Raw genomic sequence first — 21,623 nt, forward strand, 5'->3', positions numbered from 1 at the left:
TACCAATACAACTTTATTAACAAAAATGGGTGGTAGGTAGATATGGCTGAGGCCATAGTTTGCTAACCCTACGACAGGATGCCAATCAAGCCAGGGCCACAAACATTTCTCAACTAGACCTTTTTTAAAAAAACAAATTTTTTAACCAAAGGACGAATGATCTCGCTGATAAGTGGATGATGACACATAATGGGGGGTGGGGGGAGAAGAATGGAGGAAGGAGGGACTGTATAGAGGGAAAAGAAGGGTGGGAGGGGTTGGGGGGAGGGAAAAAATAACAGAATGAATCAAACATCATTACCCTATGTAAATGTATAATTACGCAAATGGTATGCCGTTACTCCATGTACAGAAACAATATGTATCCCATTTGTTTACAATTAAAAAAAAAAAATTAGTAAAAAAAAAGAAAAAAAAATTTTTTTTGGTACTGGGGATTGAACCCAGGGGTGCTTAACCACTGAACTATACTCCAGCCCTTTTAATTTTTTATTTTGAGACAGGGTCTAAATAGCTTGGGGCCTCACTAAGTTGCTGGGGCTGGCCTTGAACTTGCAATCCTTCTATTTTAACTTCCTGAACTGCTGGGATTATAGGCGTACACCACTACACCCAGCTCAACTAGACTGTTGTCATCAAAAGAAACACAACTGTTTTTGGGGGTGAACCCCTACAAACTCTTCTTCATCCACTTACAGACGCCTTTGCCAAATGTGAACCTGGTCCTGTTGCTCCCACATTTGAACTTCTGGGCAAGCTCCTGACAAAGTCCAGATTCCTCTGCACTGCTTTGGCCTTTGTGTGTCCAACAGCAACTCTTACCACTGCCTTCACACACAATCCACTTAATAACACTATCATGTTCTTGCCAGTTCCTGAGCAATGAGGCTGCAGCACCAACTCTGTGATCCCAGAGCACAAAGACCACTTAATTTCCCTTGTGTTCACATTACTGATTCGATCACCTCCAGCTAACTCACAACAAAATATTTCTCTCCAAAAGGCTCTAGTTAAGTTCTTTAAACCAATCAAGTACTACTTACAGATGAGGTCTCCGATGCAAGGTCAACTCGAATACGAAATCCATCTGCAATCTGGGCCCCATTTCTATATTATAAATATAAGGGAAAATGGCTGTTAAAAATAAGTGCTATGGTAGAATGAGACGAACATTATTACCCAAAGTACAAGCATGATTGCACAAATGGTGTGACCCTGCCTAGTGTACAACTAGAGAAATGAAAAGTTGGGCTCCATTTGTGTACAAGGAGTCGAAATGCATTCTGCTATCATGTATAACTAATTAGAATAGAAAAAAAAGCACTAAATTACTTAAATATCTGCTCTAATATGAATCCAAAGAATAAAAAATGTCTCCATAAAAATAAAAGGACAATCATTCTTTTCAAACCTCTGAGACAGAATTACCTTTTCAATGCTTTTGTAGCAGCAATCTCATCCTTAAACACAACATAAGCATTAATATTTTTCTGATCAGGATGAATTTTACGTCTACACAAGAAAAAGAAAAGAAGACAATGTAAAATTTTTTCACCTTAAAGTCATTAGAATAAATCCAGCTTTTTTCCTACTACTTACACATCTGACAAGAATTCCTAGGTGGAAGTTTCATCTCTTTGGGTAAATATGTACCAAGAATTCAAAAAGATCACACAACTTTCATGGACAGCTTATTGAATGAATAATAAGCTGATGCCCTGGCAGCCACAGTCCTACCAGCAGCCTCTCTCTGCGGCCCCTCACAGTAGCAGCCCCTCCTTCCCTTTAAAGGTCATCAAAAGTCATCATCATGCCCACTTTTATAAAAACTGCTTTATGCACACCTATTGTGGTACTATCGCCCAGGGGTCTACTCCTGAACATTACATGTGGGTCTTGTCTATCTTTTGACTCAACACGTCTTTGGAGTGTCATTTAACTTACAGGATTCTCCATCTCTTATTGTTTGAATAGTGGAATTTCCCACTGCTTGAGTTTTCCTGGCTGAAAGCTAGCAGTGCAGTCCAACATGTACTTTTGTCATCTATTTCTAGCAAGTTGGCAGCTGGATCCAAAAGACTGATAAGGCTCAGACCGGGCCCTTTTGTCAGGACCACAGATAGATAGGCTGCTATATCCTCTGATGGAGAGATACATTATGACTAGTTTTCATTCTTTCTTAATGACAACAGTCATTAAGATTTAGCCCTTGATGCTGTTCAAACGCTAAATCCATTAACTCAGTAGGTTTGCAAAGTGGTGATGTCATTTAGATTAGTCAAAAGGACCTCATAATGACTACAGATCTTTCTCTGAAGATGTCAACCTATTGTTTTGAAGTAACGAAAATGCTAACACATGAACAGGTACCATTAAGAAGGAAACTGAAAAATAATGCATAGCATGGCTCATAGAATTCTGTAATAACATACTATACCATTTAATAGTATTATTTTTTATTTATTTATTTTTTTGCAGTGCTGAGGATAAAAATTAGGGCCTCACGCATGCCAGACAAGCATTCAACCGCTGAGTTACACAGCCACAACTGATGAAACTAGCTGCAACTTATTGGATACCTAACATGTACCAGGGTGATATGGGTGTTATTTTTCTGATTTTATGGATAAAGAAACTGGGACTTGAGAAGTACATGACTATGATCCTAAGCCTAGGTCTGAATTCAACTCTAGCTGACTCTAGAGCCCTGCTCTTTCCACATAATACGCAGCTACTGACAAATCCAAATCCAATACATCCTAGTGTATCCCAAGGAACACATGAATGCAACAAGCCTGTGTTACTCTGGGAAAAAAGACCTCCTTGGCACAGGGAATTCCAAAGGCAAGCATGCAGTTCTGTTCCACCTGACTTGGTGGAAGGCCTTGAAACAAGCCTGATGATAAGCACTAATGACTAATGGCAGAGTTCTCTACATAGGATGCAGAACCCAGAAGAGCATCCCTCTGCCCCTGACACTAAAAAGAAACCAGATAACCTACAGCATCATAATTTTTGTTGAAGTTATCAGAAAGCTGGAGTCTTGGGGAACTAGAAGCTTTCAAGTTAGGTAGAAGCCCCTCTCTGAGAGGGATACAACAGGTGTGCTAATTCTGCAGGGGGCTGGGCCTCAACCAAAACGCCAGAGGCCACGGTTACAGGACTATGCACCCATCCCTCCCACCACCTCCGCTGGTGTCCACAGAAGACAGAGCAGACAGGAATGCATTCCCAGGCACTACAGACCAGAGAAAGGAATGACCAAGTCCCACCTGGATTCTCCCAATGGAAAAGACTAAACCTTTAGGGGATAGACAGTAACCCTGTCTTTCAGGGCAAAGAGACCACTGTGGCTAAAGGAAGAGAGGACTCCTACCACAGGGAAAGGATGAAAAATGTTCTACTACAGCAAAACTATCAAAGGTATAAGGCAAATCGGGTACAGTGGTGCACACCTGTAATCCCAGCTACATGGGAGGCTAAGGCAGGAGGATTGGGCAACTTAGGGTGATCCTACCTCAAAAAACTAAGAGTTGGAGATGGTAAGGCACCTCATGTTCAATCCCCAGTGTCAAAAGAAAGGAAAAAAACATAAAAGCAGAGCTTTGTTGCACAGGAAGGAGGGCCTGACCAGTCACCTCCTGAGACACAGACCCCTGGGCCTTTGTGCCTGGGCTGAGCCAGGACAGTAGAGATCTCACTGTTCCCCATTCCCACCAGATTACAGAGCCAACCAAAGAGTAGCACTCTCTACAGTGCATCCTCAACAAAATTGAAAACGTGTAATTCTTTTTTTTTGGTCGTGCTGGGGATTGAACGCAGGGCCTCGTGAATGCTAGTCAAGCACTCGACCACTCAACCACATCCCCAGCCCAAGCTTGAGATTCTTAGACACCTTTAAAAAAGCATCACAAGCCAGCATGGTGGGGCACACCTGTGATGCTAGTCACTCAGGAGACTGAGGCAGGAGGATTCAAGCCAGTTTCAGCAACTTAACAAGACCCTGTCTCAAAATAAAAAAAACAAAAAGAGCTGGGGGAAGTAGCTCAGTGGTACAGTACACCTGAGTTCAATCCCCAGTACAAACAAACCACCACCAAAAACTGAAACAAAATATGTATATCACAGGGCTCACATCCAGAAAATATACAGAACTCTCTTTTTTATTTTTATTTCTTTTTGCAGTGCTGGGGATTGAACCCAGGGCCTTGTGCATGCAAGCTACCTCCCCAGCCCCAGAGAACTCTTTACAGCTCAATAACTCTACCGAGCTATCTCCCCAGCCCCAGAGAACTCTTTACAGCTCAATAGTAAAACAAAAAAGTCACTAGAAAATGGGCAAAGTTTTACAATGCTGCTTCACCTAACAGATACAAATGCCACTAAGCACATAAAAAAGATGCTTAATATCTTTAGTCATCAGAAAAATACAAATTAAATCCATAATGACAAACCTTTAGCATGGCAAATTAAGTGACTGGCAACATAAGTGTTAGTGAGGAAGTTAAGCAACTTCTTAACAAAAGAAGAACTTTTGCTTAACAAAACTTTTGCTTAACAAAAGTTAAACAAGTTCTCATCTCCCGCTGATGGGGATATAAAATGCTGCAAGCACTTTAGAAGAAAATTTGGCAGTTTTTTAGAAAGTTAAAATAAACCTATCATAGGACCCAGAAATCTACCCCAGACACTTTCTGGACAGAAACGAACTATACCCAAATATTTTTAGTACCTTTCTGTTAAGATGGCCCAAAACTGAAATATCCTGAATGTTAATGGTGAACAGACCATTTTTGGTACTTCTACACAATGGAATCCAGTGAGCAATAAAAACGAATAAACCACTGATGCATGCAATAGTATGCCCAAATCTCAAAATCATTATGTTGAGCTAAAGCTAGACCAGAGCATGTACTGGGACTGAGTGCAGCTCAATGGTAGTGTGTATGCTTAGCAGGTAGGAGGTCCTGGGTTCAACCCCCAGCATCCAAAATCCCTAAACTAAAAGAGAATGTACTGAATGATAATGGCATTCATATAAAACTCTAGAAAATGGAAACAAAGAGAAAGTAGGTGAATGGGTGCCTCGGAACAGGGGTGGGGTATGCTCTGCAAATGCACAGACAACTGGAACTAGAAGTAGTCACATATTCATTACCTTGACCTAGTGAAGATTTCACAAGTGCCCACATATGTTAAAATCCTAAAAGAACACTTCAAATATGTTCAGTTTTACTGCAGATAAATTATACGTTAAAGATTTTTAAAAGAAATTTTGGCTTATATAAAAAAGCAGAAGTTTTACATAAGCACAATCCCCCATAATCAGAGTCAGAATGCAATGACAAAGATATAAAACACCTGTGACTCCTATCACAAAGGGCTGATTTCATTAACATCCCACTGATCGTCAGAACCAACAATTTGAAAGAAAAAAAAAAAAAAAAAAAAAGACAGTAGCAATCCAGATAAAAGGAAGCATAACAAATGACTCCTTAATACATAAAAAGTTGTTCATTTAAAAGAGAAATGCAATTGAACACTTTCACCTACTGGGTTGCTGGTGTACTGCTTTTGTAAAGCATAAACGACACTGTTGGTAAAGGAATGGGAATATAAGTAAGAATATAAATAAGTGACCAACTCCACAGGATGGCAGTCAAAATAATGAATACAAAGACCTTTTCTAATGGAGCAATTCACCATCACAAATTTATCCTACAGATCATTCAGCACACTGCTCTGAGAAAGAATTACTTTTATTCTAATACATATCTCCAAGCTGTGCTCACTGTAAAAATGGAACACATGCAAGAGTGAGTGCATACACCAAATATCACTGAGTTCAAAGGCAGGAGCTGGGGGAGCAACTCGGTGCCAGAGCCTGTGCCTAGAACAGAGGCCCCAGTTCCATCCCCAGCCTGCTCTCCATCCAAAGAACGGGTCATGTGTTGGGGGAAAAACATGGAAATCCATAAAATATGCCTCTAGACGGTCACACAAAACTTAAAAACTTAAGAGAAAAGGTACAGGAAGGAAATTTCATGGAAATTCCCCACTTTCATGTTTTGTGGGTCTGAATCATCCATGTCATTACCTATTTAAGTAATTTAAAAAAGAAACAAAAACAAAAATTGGAGGAAAAATGACTGATGGCAATCACAGGGTGCAAATTCCAATTTTCTGGCACATCCCACCCAAACTCTGCAGTACTGCGATAACATACATGGGTCAGAACTTCTGTTTCTGTTGATATGTAGGCTTCTCAGTTTCAGCCTCACACAGAAACAAATGCTCAAACAACTCGGAAAGAAGGGCTGCACAGCACCAAGTCTTAAATTCCTAAAACACCTGCACAATGCCCCAAGTTGAAAAGGACCTAAATGTCTGGTCACCTCAACAAACATCATGAGACTCGGTGAATATTTACCAACTACTAACTACACACCTGGCACTACAATTGGTATGGGGAAAGACCAGCAAAGACCTGGTCTACCAAATAACTGCAGAGTACCAACAAAGCCACCAAAAAGGTCAGAAGGACTGAAATGCTTCTGAAGTACCTTAGTGTATCTTACTCACACCTCTGCCTCTGAAATACATCATTTGAGGTACCATTAAGAAAAACACCCAAGAGAAACTAATATGAAACCCTGCATAAAGTTGAAAGGCAATGAAAACTAAATCTCCATGTGGAAAGAGGGAGCAAGACTTGCATGTTATTCTTGACACTGGGCAGAAAAAAGGGGCGACCCTTTTTGAAACCCAAGCCACCCTACCTGTATGGTCCCCAAACCCTCAGGGAACTTCACTGGCCACAGGTTATGTCAAGACTACCAGCAGAACTACAGAGTTCTCTGTAAAAATCTGACTGGCCATGGTAAGTACACATGACCCTGATTTTCAGATGCACTTTGCTCTGACACTGAGGCACCCCAAAGAACTGAAGAAATGTGGTATGTATGATTGTTGCCGGAGAATAGGGGCACAAAACATCCTTATTCTCTTCCAAACACTATAGAGAGTATGGAAATTCTCATGGCACATTTTCCAATAAATTATTTTCCAATACTTTCTTGTAACTACAATTTAAATTAAGATTTATATGCTATTACAGACACAACAGTCAAGTACACTGAATGATCAAATACAAAAATCTATGAAAAAGCTAAGTAATGACCTCAATTTTTAACCAAAACAGAAGAGAGATTAAGACGACTTCTTCCCTTTAATTAAACTTACTTTATTGCTGCTAACTTTTTGGATACAGTTCCCTCTGCTGGAATCTGTTAAGAGGAAAAAGAAATATTAAGGAAAATTCAAAATTTGAAATATTCCTTCAAATTAATTTTATTTCAACTGAAGCCTATATCTAACTGGCATGTTGTGATCACAAACATTTTAAGGAAATGATCACATCAGAAACAACAGTCCTGATGGTTTGAGAGGGACATCTTGGCTTAGGATAAAAACCCCCACTGATGGCACCACGCTCAAGGCTCTCAGACAGCCTACATGAAGCCTAGAGGAAGCAAGAACACTGGATTCTCCAACAGCCCAGGGACTCCAATGGGCAGAGATACTGGTAGTAAAGGCATGAGAAAAAAAAGGAAAATCATTTCATAAAGTGAGTGGAAAATCATTTCATAAAAGAGCAATACTTACAGATTAACATCTTGTTTATCAATATCATTTTAAACATGTGTAATTGGTAAGTAATGGAAGAGGTAGGATTTCCATTTGAAATGGAACTATTTCCTCTTTTCTCAGTTTGTCTTATTCAAATTACTAATATACAAATTCTCAATATAGACAGAAAAAGAGTACAAGAAATGGGGCATACACCCATCACTGAAGAAAATGAATAAATGCAAAACCAGGCAATAAAGCACATTAAGAACTTACAAGAATATGAGCTGGGATATTGTGCTAGGTAGAGCACTTGCCTAGCACATGTGAGGCACTGAGTTCAATCCTCAGCACTACATAAAAAAATATATATAAACTAAAGGTATTGTGCCCATCTACAACTAAAAAAAAAAAAAATTAAAAAAATTTACAGGAAGAAACACCAGTTAATGGTAGAATGTATCTGAAAAGGCTTGAAGAAATGCCAATTTTACTTGCATACTGAAAAATATGGTACAATGGGACTTCGAAGAAGATTGCAGGTCAAAGAAAGTAAAATGAGCCAAATGACAAAAATCTGTATGTGGAAGAAAATGCTACCAGGCGAACTAAGCACATACTTCACTGACAATGAAAAGAACAGAGCTTCTTCAGACTTCAATATATATTCAATGTCATCTGTGCTGGCGACCCAACGACAAGCAAGATTAATTGCACTTGTAATCATGGCTGACAGTCTGATGGGGCAGGCAAACAATGGTACCAAACAATGCAGCAAGTACCAAGTGTAGGTCGGGCCAAAGAGAACCAAGAGCAAGGGGGAGAGCCTGAGCAGGTTCCCAGGGCTGAAAAGGCAATAACAGGACTCAGGGTGTGAGTGTGTTTATATAATGTTAACAGGTAGGACAAAAAAGTGGCAAGAGTTCCAGAAAACTGCAGGCAGCTGACAATGGTATGGAGACAAATTACAGGAAAACCAAAGGAAGGAACCCTAAAAGGCTTTTACAGTTATTTATTTATTTTGGTACTGAGGATTTAACTCAGGTGCACTTTACCACTGAGCTATATCACCAGTCCTTTTTAAAAATTTTGAGACAGGGTCTTGCTAAGCTGCTTATGGCCTTTCTACATTGCCGAGGATGGCCTCAAACATGAGGTCACTGGGATTATGGGCATGAGACACAGTACCAGGCCCGTTACTACTAATCTAACAAGAGGTAATGAGAAGGTAGCTAGGGCAGGGGTAAGAAAGGAATGACTCCAGCTGAAAAACAGGCAGGGATGGCAAATAGGCTTGGTGAGCCAAAGACAGAGTAAAAGGCACTCCAAAGCTGCAGCTGGGTGCGACTAATAGAAAATCAGACGGAGCATAGGTCAGAGTGGGGTGGGTGGAGCACATGCTCGATGCAGCAGGGGAGCTGGCAGGAAACACAATCAGCCGGTTAGGCGAGTCTGTGTGGAGAAACCAGACTCGGAGAGAAAACACAAGAGATAAACACACTGACAGAGATTAAGGTGACTACCAAAATCTCGAGAAATGTCTCCATGTAGGGCAGCGGGCAGCTCTGCCTCCGATAACATTTGGCAATACTGAGAGATATTTTGGGTTGTCACAACTGGCATGAGAAGAGTTGCCCATCTAGTGATCTAGAGATGCTACTAAATACCTATAGTATACAGGGCTGCCCTCAACAACGACTCATCCTAAAACGTCAGTGTATGAAGGCTGAGAAACCCTATTTTAGAGACTCACTTAAGAGCAAGTAGAAACACGAAATAAACATTTCCTACACTCTTACACATTATCTATTTTAATAAATAGTATTCGAGAATATATACTACCATAAGTTAACTATGCAGGGAGAAAAATACGAATGAGAAAAAACAAACAATATGAATTATGCTCCAAAGAATGTGGCCATGACTGGTCCTAAGTGCTCAATTGATGAAATCAAGTTTCCTTCACTTCTATCAAGTTTTAACATTAATTAATTAAAAAATACATCATCTACATATGTTCAATGTCATGCCAACTTCCAATGCTAAATGACCATCAGAGAGCTGCCCAATTCCAGAAGGGCTATTCAGTGTCAACTCTTTTGCCTAATGTATTACATGACAAATAAAAATCATTCATTCACCCTCTAAACACACCCAAGAATATCACCTTATCACGTGAGTTCATTAAATTATTTAACAAGTTTGAGAATCAACAGCAGAGGCTGAGAGCCATCCTCTCGTGTACTAGATTTACACAATGCTGACTCCAAAATCTAATGCTCTTTCATCATTACTACCAAGAAATCAGTAATCTGACTGACATGAAAAATTTTTGCAATGATGAAATTTTAAGGGGGGGAACATACCAGAGAACGAAATCGTACAGATTCTATTTGTCCATACTCCTTAAAAAATGACTTCAGTTTCTAAAAAAAAAAAAAATTAGTTCATTTTCAGAACATCGAATAGGTATCACAAAAAGCAATGTCATCAAATTGTTTGATAGTCTTTTACTGCCAGTTTTTACTTTTAAGAATAATCCAGGAAAAACAGATGACTGCTAATCAGTCAGATGGAAAAAGTTTTCATGAAACTTGTAGTAAAAAGAAAACATAAATTTCAATTCATATCAGTACCTATGAATTGCATGATACTGTTGTTTCAATCTTTTAAGTCTTTAATCCATGTAAACTGAGAGTAGACTTGGATCTTCCACATATTCTCTGATATTTTCACATTGGCTTAAACCAATGAATTTTAAGGAAGCTTAGGTAACTGAGTAATGCTTCAGTTTTTTGAACAAACTTCTAGTAAGCAAGTTTTAGACATTATTCCTATTACTGGATGTGAAGAACACAGATTTTACAGGTAGGACAACACTTTCTATAATCAATTCTATTTAAAAAATAGTTTACAAATGATAATTTGCTCAAACCACCATATACCACATTCCCTTCCCTCGAGCCCCTTATAACCTAACAGGTTAATAAATAAAACAATGCTACCAAGCAAAATGTTTAATGGCCTACAAAATATTCACAAATCAAATGCTAGAAGACAAAAGCATTAGGAAAAAAGGAAAAACCCAAGACATCTTTTATATTGTTTTTAAGGAAGTACAATTTAAATGGTCCTTCAAAACACCAGTAGGTTTTTGATGCAAGAATTGTCAATACAGTGACTACTACATGAAAATAGTGCTGCGAGGCTGAGGCAAGAGGATTGCAGGTTTAAAGCCAATTTCAGCAAAAGTGAGGTTCTAAATAAAATGCCAAACAGGGCTGGAAACGTGGCTCACTGGGTGAGTGCCCCTGGGTTCAATCCCCAGTACTCTCCCCCAAAAAAGAAAATAGTAAGGTAAGGGCAAGTATTATATTCAGTGAACCTGACCTATTCAAGAAACTTAGAATGTATTCATTCTTTTCACAGCAAATTTCTATAAAGCCCCTATTATGCCCGAGGTGCCTTCTCATGTGTGAGGCAGAGCAGTGAAAGAGAGACAAATATCCCTACACATACTTTTCATCCCAGTAGCATATAAAGGATGAGGCTGGAAGAAAAAAAGCCAGGGAAAAGGCCACTCTGATATTTCAAATATGATCTGCAAAGGCCTGAATTTGGGCAATGACTATAGAAATGAGAAAGAGGGGGCAAACACTGGAACCAGTCTATGGTAGAATAAATGTAGTCATTGATTATAAAGTCACATTAATGACTTATGTGCTTACTCATAATGGAAGGGCAAACAGTTATTAATTTTTTTGGTTTCAAAACCACAAACTCACCTTCTTATTACACATGACAGGCAAGTTCCCAACAAACACAGTCCTCTCATTCTTTAATCTTTCTTCTTCTTGATTGATTTCAATTTTCTTCCTTTGACTTACATTGTCACTGTGATCCACATCATTAAGTACTTGTCTATCGGTTACTTTAACACTAGACTGGGGATTTTTTGCTTTCTGCCCTTGTTTCTGGTGACTCTCTTCTTCTAAATCAGCCCTTGCTAGAGCACTTTCCCTAATTTTAAGGCAAAAAACAAAAAACAAAAAAACAAAGAACTAAGAGTTATGGAAGTCAGCATTTGACCAAGTACAATTCTACCCTCCTGATTAGAAACATTTCCCAGTGACTTCAGGTTTTTCTACATATAAACTTACCGCAAATAAATCTATAAAAAATTTTTATTTAAAAAATAAAACTACTTTATCTATAAAGTAGTATAAGTAAAAAGTGACTTGTATACTTAAAAAAAATGAATTATATTACTCAGGAGTTAGAAAAAGTTCAGCTCAATTTTTAAACACAAGTTAAAACCAGTCAGGCAAATAGTAGCAGCAACAAAAGTTCATCTAAATAAAGGTCAGTTTATTTAAAGCTCTTGGAGATTTAGTTTGCACTTCATCAAAGCCTAATTTCAAACTGTGCTGTAGAACTTGGACAATGCAGCATTCCCCAGGAATCTAAAAAGGTTTATATGCCCACCAAACACTTATTTGTAAAAAGAACCTGGTCAACAGAAAAAACTGGATCCGCTATGTTACAAAAGTTCTGTAATAGTTAAAAGATTGCTTATCAAAAGTAAATTCCAAAATGTCAACTACACTAAAAAGTATTGGTGCACATAGATACATAAGGTCTGACATGGATCCAAAGAGAGAACTACACAGGGACTTACCTTAAGGAGTGAGGGGACAGAATGGGAAGTGGGAATCATAAAATGATTCATCCATCACCAAATACGTGCTGGGTTCCAACTATATCCGCTAGGCTCTGAGAATATGAAGAAACTATATCTATATCCATATCCTCTAGGCTCTGAGGATATGAAGAATCTATCAACCTATCAATAGTGAAGTAAACACGGGCCAAATTCACAACACAACAGTATCAGTTGGTATAGGATCTTAAAAGAAACAAGAGAAACAAGGTTTCTCAAAGGAGGAAAGCAGAGTTGGGCACACAGTCCCCAATAAACATGGGCAACTATTATTTCTCCACCTGACCAAATTTCTACTACAGAGAGGGTCCAAATCAGTGATCTGCTCACCATGGTATGTCATGTGCACAGTAAGACGGAAAGGAACTATGACGATATAGTAAGCCGGGGTCCAGGTCAAAAAGAAACTTCCACGCAAAAGTGTTTAGAATTCTATTCTACAGAAGATGGGGTGCTACCAGACTAAGAATATCTAAAAGATCAATCTGAGCAGCAGACAGAAAGACAGGAAGAGGTCAAGGATGGAGAAGAAGACCAGTAAGAAGATGATTACCACAGTGTATATCTAAGAAGAAAACAGACCAATCACAGCAGGGATGGAGGTAGAAAGGAGAAAACAGATTAAAGGGGTAATTAAAAGAGCACTAATCAGGTGATGCAGTGCACACCTTTAGTTCCAGTTACTTGGGAGGCTGAGGCAGAAGGATTGCTTGAGTCCAGAAATCCCAGGCCAACCTAGGAAACATAGTGAGACGCTGTCTATTAAAAAAAAGACACATACACACACACACAAACCAAACAAACAAACAAAAAACACATTGGCACTTGGCAACTAATGGCTCATGCAGGGAAAGGAAAGAGCATAGGATGATTCCCAAAACACTCGCTTAGGCAACTACCAAGTAAGTGGTACCATTCATGCCCAGAAACAGATTTGATGAAGAGAATGAGCTCCATTTAAAGCATATGGAATACACAGGCACAGATGCCAGTAGGCAAAACATAAACAAGTCTGAAAATCAGGATAAAGTACATAAAAAAACAGTGCCCACAATGAAGAGTGAAAAAAACAAAGTCCTGAGAAGATCACTAAGAACGAGAACCTTAAGGAAAAGCAACACTTTCTAGAGAGAAAAGGAACCCACATTAACACTGAAAAGGAAAAGAGGAGAATCAGAAGAAACTGCTCTTAAGAGAAATCAACAGCTTCACCGAGAAAAGCAGCCATGTAAAATGTGACTGAGAGGATTCCTAAGACAAAGGCTGTACTGCCCATTATAGACCACCAGTAAGTCAAGATGCATCACCAAGCAGTTTGAAGAGACATGCTATGAACAAAAACAAAAACCATCACTAGACTGCAAGTCCATGAAAAAGTATGTAAATCATGAAAAGGAGCTGGGTGCAGTGGTGCACAACTGTAATTCCAACAACTTGGGAGGCAGGGGAAAAGAAGGCCAAGTTCAGGACCAGCTACAGCAACTTACGAAGGTCCTGAATAACTTAATGAGACTCTGTTTCAAAAAAAAGGGGGAGAGGATGTGATTCAGTGGTAAAGCACCTCTGAGTTCAATTCTCAGTACAATTAAAAGAATAAAAAAACACGAAAAGGGGAAGAGCCCAAAACAAACTACTTTTTCCAAAAGTTCAACTATGAAGGAAGACTGTGGGAACAGTAGCAAACAAACACACACAACTGTGGATTGGAGTTTCAGATCGATGGATTTCTTTTTTCAATTAGAGTATCTTGAGTATGTTTAAATGGTTAAAAGTTCAAAGACAACGGAAAACAGAAGAAAATGAGATTTCGTCCCTAGGAAAACCAAACTGACCTTTTATAAACATGCTGAAACATTTACTGATGAAACATAAGTCATTAAGTTCAATTTCAAATAGGGAGGGGACTTCGAATTGGACAAAGGTGAAACAAGTCTGGCCTAATAATGACTGTCGACAGTGGGTTCCTTATTCTTTTCAACTTTGTATACTATAAGTTTTTTTTTTTTTTTTTGTAAAAAGCAAGAAAAGAAACATGAAACGAGAAAAAAAATAGGACGAACACTGTAGGCATGTGAATTGTTTCTTACCATCTAATGTCTTTAACATCAGCCAAGAGAATTTTACCAACCTGTCGGCCAGCTTGACCTCTGCGGGGGTGGGTTTCTTCTTCACTTTCGTCTTTTTTGAAGGTTCTTGCAAGAGTGGCCTTCGCACCTGGGGTGCGCTTTCCGGGTCCTGCTCGCGCTTCCGCTTCCGGGAGGCTTCCTGTGGGAAGCGTGACGTCAGGGCGCGGCCCCTCCCTCCCCGGCGGGCCGCGCAGAGTCCGCGGGACTCAGGGGCCCCTGGGGTACAGTGCGCTGGCTCACCTGAGGCGCGGGGACGTACACCGGGCTGGCCCGCGGCGCGGAGGCGCTGAAGAGGGCGGCCAGCCGGGTCGCGCCGCCCCGCGGAGTGCGCTGGCCACGGAGCAAGCTGTCGGCGACCTGTCCCACCAGGTAGTCTCCGGCCGCGCTCCTTCGGTCGTCCTCCGCGCGCGCCCTGCGAACGCACCCCGACAGTCAGCCGCGCCCCGGCGAACGCCCCGCACCCTCGCCCGCCGCGTTGCCCACCACTCACCTGCGCCCCGCGCTTTTCTTTTGCCGCAGCTTGTTCTTCCCTTCCAAGGCCATTCCTCGTGCACGACTTCCGGGACGGCCACAGAGCCGCACTTTCCGCCCGTGACCACGCCCCTTCCGCCAGCGACCACGCCCCTCCGCTCCCGGCGTGCCCCGCGGCCCGGGTTGGGGAGGTCGTCCTAGTTCTTGAGGCCTGGAGTATGAATAGGATTCAGCCTGGCGGGGAGAGGGTGAAGTCCGAGCGGAGGGAGGAGCGCGTGGGGAACCGGGGGCCCTGGAGGAGGGCAGGGGGCTGCCGAGGTGCGAGCAGCGTCGCCGTCGGGGAGTCGGTGTGACGGGGGACAGTGCTTTGGGGTCCTCTGGCCGCGTTCCTCAGACTGGACGTTTTGAAATAAGTTAGACAAGTAGCTAGAGCGCAGCTCTAAACGTTCACACCTCCGTGCCGCCGAGGTTTGGCACGGCCCCGCCCTTCTACTGGACGTCCTTGTTGCTCAAATCTCTTGCGGTTTTCCCAGCCGAACGTGCCGTCTCCCGCCAAACCCTCACGTCCTAGCCTGCTTTTCCCTACCTCGTCTCTTCGAGTTTGCTCTAGTGTAATCCGCACGGCCTACCTAAGGTAAAGGCGTGAGGGTAAGGATTTATGTCTTACTCATCTGTACGTCGTGTCTGTTCACTGTAACTAGTGAATATTTGCTAAATTGACCTTTATGTAATAAAAGATGACTACATATTCCATCGAATTCAGTAGTTTGAATTGTAGGATAGGATTTGACTTGCAATCTTTCTGAAACAGCCTTGCTTTTGAAAGCTGCTTAACACAAGTTGGCTGGAAATGTGTGTGATCTTTTATTATCCTATCAGATAACTATGAAGAACTCACAATATTCAATTGCTTGACCCTGCTTTTGATCACTATGCTTCCTATTTTGGTTTCCCATAATGTTGATAGCCTGATTACTTCAAATATAAAAATCTACCCATGCATGCATGAGGTGCAACTCATGCATCTTGCATATGTCCTACACCAGATCTATTGAAAAACTCTCTTCAGTTTTCTTCAGAATGTCTCCCTATCCCATTCCTTCTCCACTCTCCCTAACATTCCAAGAATTGTCTTTACCTAAAACACTGCAGTCTCATCCTGTCTGGTCCCGAGGTCTTGCCCCCTTCATACATGTCTGAATGCCAGGTGAATCCCCCTTTTTGGTTCATTTGCTGTCTGAATCTGTCACCATCAGATATCAACTCTCAAGTGCTCACACACTGCCATTATGCACTGGTTCTCCCTGACCAAGCAGTTCACTTAAAATTGCACTTCATTTTATGCCTTACCATAATTGCACAACTAAGCCATGAGACTATACCTTTGAAATACTGTTTCTTATATGACAGTGTATAACCCTTCACCTCATGTTAGCCCCAAGTCCCTAGATAACAGGTTAAAACTGGAAGAAAGGAATTCAGAAATGAAAGGGGTGGGGGTGAGGGACGGGATATGACATGCCTGTAATTCCGGGAGGAGTGCAAGTTCAGGGTCAACCTCAGCAACTTAGGCCAAAGCAATTTAGGGAAAACCTGTCTTTAAAAGGTCTGTGATTTACCTCAGTGGCAAAGTGGATTAAATAAATCCTTGGTACCCACCAGCACCCCCCGTCCCTGCCCAAAAAAAAAAAAAAAAGAACTAGGAAAAAAATTAGTGTGCAAGAGACTGTTGTTGGACAAGATTATCCTTACTGCCATTCAGAACTGTTTACTAATCCCTATGAGGGTTACCTAAAATATACTCTTCCTAAAAGCATACAAAAAAATTAGCAAGCAATGTTAGGGGTTGGCCAGGTGTGATGGCAGATGTCTGAAATCCCAGCATCTTAATGAGGCCCTAAGTAGCTTAGACCCCCCCCCCCCCAAATTCAAAATGGCTGGGACATACCTCGGTAGTTAAGCACCCCTGGGGTTTAATCCTGGCACCAAAATGAGAGAGAGAAATGTTAGGAGTTTCATGGATTCTGCTCCACCCTTATCAGAAAATTAATTCTCTAAATGTTACTTCAGTAAGAAACCAACCTTTTGGAAAACAATATAAGAAACATCTTAGTTTTACTATATAAGCTAACTTAACAAAATGCACTTTAGGCAATCCTGCATAGACTTGGGTCAAATTCTAGTTACATAATGAAATTCTTAATCTCTCTAGAGAGACTGGTAAAGAAGGGCCATAAGCGTATAAATCACTAACAAAATTGGTAATCATTATCCTTGGAGCACTGTCTAACATGCCCAGTGGGTGATGTTAGGGTTTTGTGGTGAGGTAAGATTGAAAACAATAAGATAAAAACAATATTTAACCAGGTGTCCTACAAGCCTTCTCAAGTTTTAAATATGGTAATACTAAATCCTTACAAGGAATGTGCTCTATAGAGCATTTCCAAAATGTATTTGACAATACATTTCTAGAGCATTTCCAGGAAACAATATTTAGGAACTCATTTTGGGAAGCAGGTTTGACAGATTTTAAAACTTCTCCCTTAACACTTAAATTTCTGTAATAATAGAGCATTATCCTACAGATGCTCTAATACCTATTTGAGATTTTTGTATCCAAGTTGATCTTAATTGTCTTAAACAATTTTTTTTCTTTTGCTGAAAAATACACAAATGGGAAGAAAATCTTAAATGTTGATTGTACAAGATTTGGGGCACTGCAGTGGTTCTCAACCCAGATGCACATTAAAATCACTGGAGTTCAAAGCCAGACTCAGGAACTTATCAAGGCCCTAAGTAATTTGGCAAGATCCTGTCTCTAAAAAGGGCTGGGGATGTGACTCTGGTTAAGTGCCCTTGGGTTGAAGCCCTGGTACCAGAAAACAATAACAACAACAAAAAACACCCAAAGACCTATCCCTTCCCTTCATTCCTCTCTTCTGCCACCTGACCATCCTGCCATCCTTCCTCTGTAACCCTGCATGGAATAAATACCTTGTCTCATCCCTCCAGGACCTAATAATAAACCGTGTTTAAAAAAAATAGATACTGTGCCAGACCAATTAAACACATCTCTCTGGGATGGGGTTTTAGTATTGACTTGTTTTAACAATGCCCATTTAATTCCAGAGTGCAACAAGAGTAAGGCAGACCTCATAAAGATCTAGTTAAATTAAAACAAATAGCTACTGGTAATGGTTTTAAATGTTAATGAAAAACAATTTTTTCCTTTTTCTTCTTTAAACAAGGAAGTTGTAAGAAAAATGCATTCAGACTCAAGCAAAATAACATATATATATATATATTTTTGGTACTGGGGATTGAACCTAGGGCCTTGTGCTTGTGAGGCAAGCACTCTACCAACTCAGCCCCTGTATATGTAATTTTAAAAAGCCTTTAAAAAAATCCTTTTCTGGTTAATGAGTCACAGGAGAAGACATGTCTCTGAAGAAGGGTGCAAGGAGTTCCCAGAGAGAAGGGGAACTTGACTCAGGACCAGTGGTGTTATTGACATGTGTGACAAAAAAATATGCCAGTCAGAGGCATAGAACACGGTTGATTTAAGAAGGTATGTACTCATTCAGGGGAGAATGGCACGGTCTCGAGGGATACCTTAGGGTAAAGCAAATTCAAGGGAGAATTCAGGCCATCTCCAGAGAGAGGGAAGCAGCAACCTGTGGTTACTAGGAGCTGGATCTAAGGCCGACTCAGGGCAGAGTTACCTAATTTGGCCCCAGTATCTCCTGCACTTGTACACTGCCCTCTGGGTTACAGGGGCACAGGTGAGTGCATGCTGCTCAGGAGCTGCATTTCACAGGTGCTACATTTTAATGGCTTACAAGCACTTCCTTTGGGACTCTCTTCCTTTATTCCCAAATTCCCATCTCAAATAGACCTTTTTTTTCTTTTTTTTTTTTTTTTAATTTTGGTGCTAGAGATTGAAGTCTCTTCTCATGCATGCTAAGCACACATTCTACTGCTGAGCTCCAGCCCTGGTGGATGGCCTTGTAATTTTTAAAGGTAGAATATTCTCATTTTTATATGTCAGTTAACCACTGGTGCTAATACATATACTGGAGGTATATGTTCTAGTTAGTTCATTACATAATGAACTAGAATTACTTAATCTTTTAGAAACAAAATCAAGGATTCACAAACTATGGCATTTTATTTCAGAGCCTTTGCTTACATTTGTACAATATATTACATAATTCTTCATTGTTTGCAGATCCTAATATATACTTTATAGCTTTTATTCTATAAGCTTTTTCTTCAACATTTTGCTGTCAACAAATCTTTACAGTCCTGTACAAATCTGAGTAACTTGAAACCATTTTCAACAAAATTAGTTACTATAAGCACACACTACAAGACTGAAAATGCTTTTCTTAGAAAAGTTGGATGTAAAGGATTAAGGATTCTGACACGTTAGCATCTACAACAAAACGCTTCGAAATTCTCACGTCGTATTGCCAGAAAACAAATAAAACATGCCAGCCCCATTCAAAAAAAGTACACAGAACTACAATTAAAACAGTAAAACAGTCTGTACAGCAAAGTACTGTGTATTAACAGTGCCAGGTATTAAATAGCTTCAATGAACACATCCGCAATATACAAATGTCTTACAAAGGTGAAGAATTAAATACAAGTGCCAAACAGAACAGAGATTGGAATCATACAACAAAAAGTCAATACAAGTGAAAACAATTTTGCGTTCATTTTGGATTTTATACAAGGCATTTAATTTTATAGGCCTATCACCCCAATTAGCTATTTATATGTAAAATAACAACCATCTTTCTCAGACAGTTCATATAAACCTTGAACCATACTAATACAGTTTGTTCCTGAAGTCCTTTGTTGTAGCTCATAATAAAATAAGCAATACAAATGAATTATCTGTTTTTAAGGGAAAAGAAACATTTACAAGAAAACACAAAAATATAACTGTTATAATTCATTATGAATAAATATACACTTTGAACTGGCTAAGTACAATCTTTATACATTGTTTTAAGATTTAATACAGTTTATTAGCCATTTTCTTTTTTCACACAATGTATTATATCAAAATTAAAAAAAAATACTGATTTATAGAAAAATGGCAAAGTACAGTAGTTCCATTCCAATTTGAAGGGGCATGAAAAGCCACTGCAAGACCTTTTAGCCAAATTCAAACCTGTAAACATCTTCAGTCTTTTTTGAGGAGAATCTTCAATATTTGGTTACCAGGACTGATGTCTAATATCCTGTTAACTGCAGGTTTTGAATTTATTACATGTGCTTGACTTATACAATTAAAGCCACCCTAAGGTGACTTGCTTTAAAAAACAATTAGCTTGTACAAATGAAAATAGGTTCATATTTTTCATAAATAAATGGAAAAATATCAAATGTTCCAGCTTTAACAAAATACGAGGGAATACATATACAGTAAGTTATCTTACATGTTCTGGCCCACCCCTTAACTATGCTTACTGTATTGTCTCTACAGGCAGTGAAAAGCCTTCATTTGCCACAGTGGAAGGCCTTCAAGTTACCAGACACGCAATTCCCAGACAAGTTGGAAACAATTATTGCTTGAGGAAAAGCAGTTCATTGTACTTTTTCTTCATAAAAAAGTGCACTTAAGTGCCAAGTCAGCTTGTCAAGAAACAATTTTTAAATACAAAATAGTGCTTGTCTGATTTTTTTTTTTTTTTTTTTTTTTTTTTTTTTTGTGCCACTGTGCAGTATAAAAAAAGACGTGGCCCTCAACAGCCATTAAGTGCAAAGTGCTTTAGCAAGTCCTGCTGTCACCTGCACTCAACTGACATTCCATTTTGTGATGCGCTGGACATCGATGGTTCAGCCAATGTTAACATTACAGCAGCTGTTATGGAACTGGATGAAGGGGAAGAAGAGGAAGAGGACGTAGCAGCACCTAAGGAAAAGGGAGACCAAACCAACAGCTTAGTAAAGTATGCTTAACAACAAGAAAAAACACTAGTTCTCAGAACTAAATTCTATTGTATTCTTCAAAACTGTTAGCTTTGAAGAGAAGTCAGTTCTCACCCCACCACCATAAGGAAGAAGTCAGTATCTCAACAATCCTGATGGTGCCCAAGTACAGCAATAATGAAAGAGGACAGATTTGCATGAATCAAGGGGTGAGGGAAGGCAGGGAAGGACTGGGTGCCCACCTGTTCTGTAAAACATGGAAACAAAATGCAAGAAACACTTTCTGCCATAAATGCCGAAAAGAGTTTTGGATTGAATAGGAAAGGTGTAATCTAGTCCCAAAACCTTTTTTTCCTCCTAAAGCCTCTATTCTTTCTGCATTTAGAGTTTTCTCATAAACAGTGCTAAGAATGGGAGGTTAAATTGAAGGGGTCAACAACTGCATTCTTCACTTTTTTTACACAAAGCAAATAATACAGTTATTTTCCTCAGAGAAATTCACTCATTGTTATAAGTTAGTGTTTGAAAAAGAATATATGCCCAGGTTAAAAGAGAAAAAATTTTAGCACAGGGGAATAAGTTGGAAAAGCTAATCTTCATCTCATACAAGACCATCCCAAGGCCTGAAATTCTGAACCCCACTTTTACCAGCTGCTTCATATTCTTTAAAACCTCAAAAAAGGCTGGCAAGTCACTCCCCCAAGGCCTTGTATGTATGTGTGTTTTGGTACTGG

At 39.8% G+C, this 21,623-nt stretch overlaps 2 protein-coding genes across 3 annotated transcripts in view; both read right to left on the reverse strand.

Annotated features, from left to right (window-relative positions):
* The window catches only part of RBM34 (RNA binding motif protein 34), a 21,127-nt gene extending 6,067 nt beyond the window's left edge, over nucleotides 1–15,060 (reverse strand). Inside the window, exons 1-8 of the mRNA XM_079108101.1 lie at nucleotides 14,966–15,060; nucleotides 14,716–14,887; nucleotides 14,478–14,614; nucleotides 11,415–11,649; nucleotides 9,996–10,055; nucleotides 7,243–7,286; nucleotides 1,429–1,512; nucleotides 1,044–1,107 (exon numbers count right to left, since the gene is read on the reverse strand). Coding sequence (XP_078964227.1) covers nucleotides 1,044–1,107; nucleotides 1,429–1,512; nucleotides 7,243–7,286; nucleotides 9,996–10,055; nucleotides 11,415–11,649; nucleotides 14,478–14,614; nucleotides 14,716–14,887; nucleotides 14,966–15,018 — 849 coding nt within the window. The 5' untranslated portion in view covers nucleotides 15,019–15,060. The remainder of the gene's footprint in view (nucleotides 1–1,043; nucleotides 1,108–1,428; nucleotides 1,513–7,242; nucleotides 7,287–9,995; nucleotides 10,056–11,414; nucleotides 11,650–14,477; nucleotides 14,615–14,715; nucleotides 14,888–14,965) is intronic.
* A 4,028-nt stretch (nucleotides 15,061–19,088) lies between these two features.
* Nucleotides 19,089–21,623, reverse strand: part of ARID4B (AT-rich interaction domain 4B) — a 139,221-nt gene continuing 136,686 nt past the window's right edge. For both annotated transcript variants that reach the window (XM_079106851.1, XM_079106852.1), the window contains one exon: nucleotides 19,089–20,872. In XM_079106851.1, the coding sequence (XP_078962977.1) occupies nucleotides 20,745–20,872 (128 nt within the window). In that variant the 3' untranslated portion in view covers nucleotides 19,089–20,744. The remainder of the gene's footprint in view (nucleotides 20,873–21,623) is intronic.

The sequence above is a fragment of the Sciurus vulgaris genome (assembly GCF_902686455.1).
Source record: "Sciurus vulgaris genome assembly, chromosome: 12".
Taxonomy (NCBI): Eukaryota; Metazoa; Chordata; class Mammalia; order Rodentia; family Sciuridae; genus Sciurus; species Sciurus vulgaris.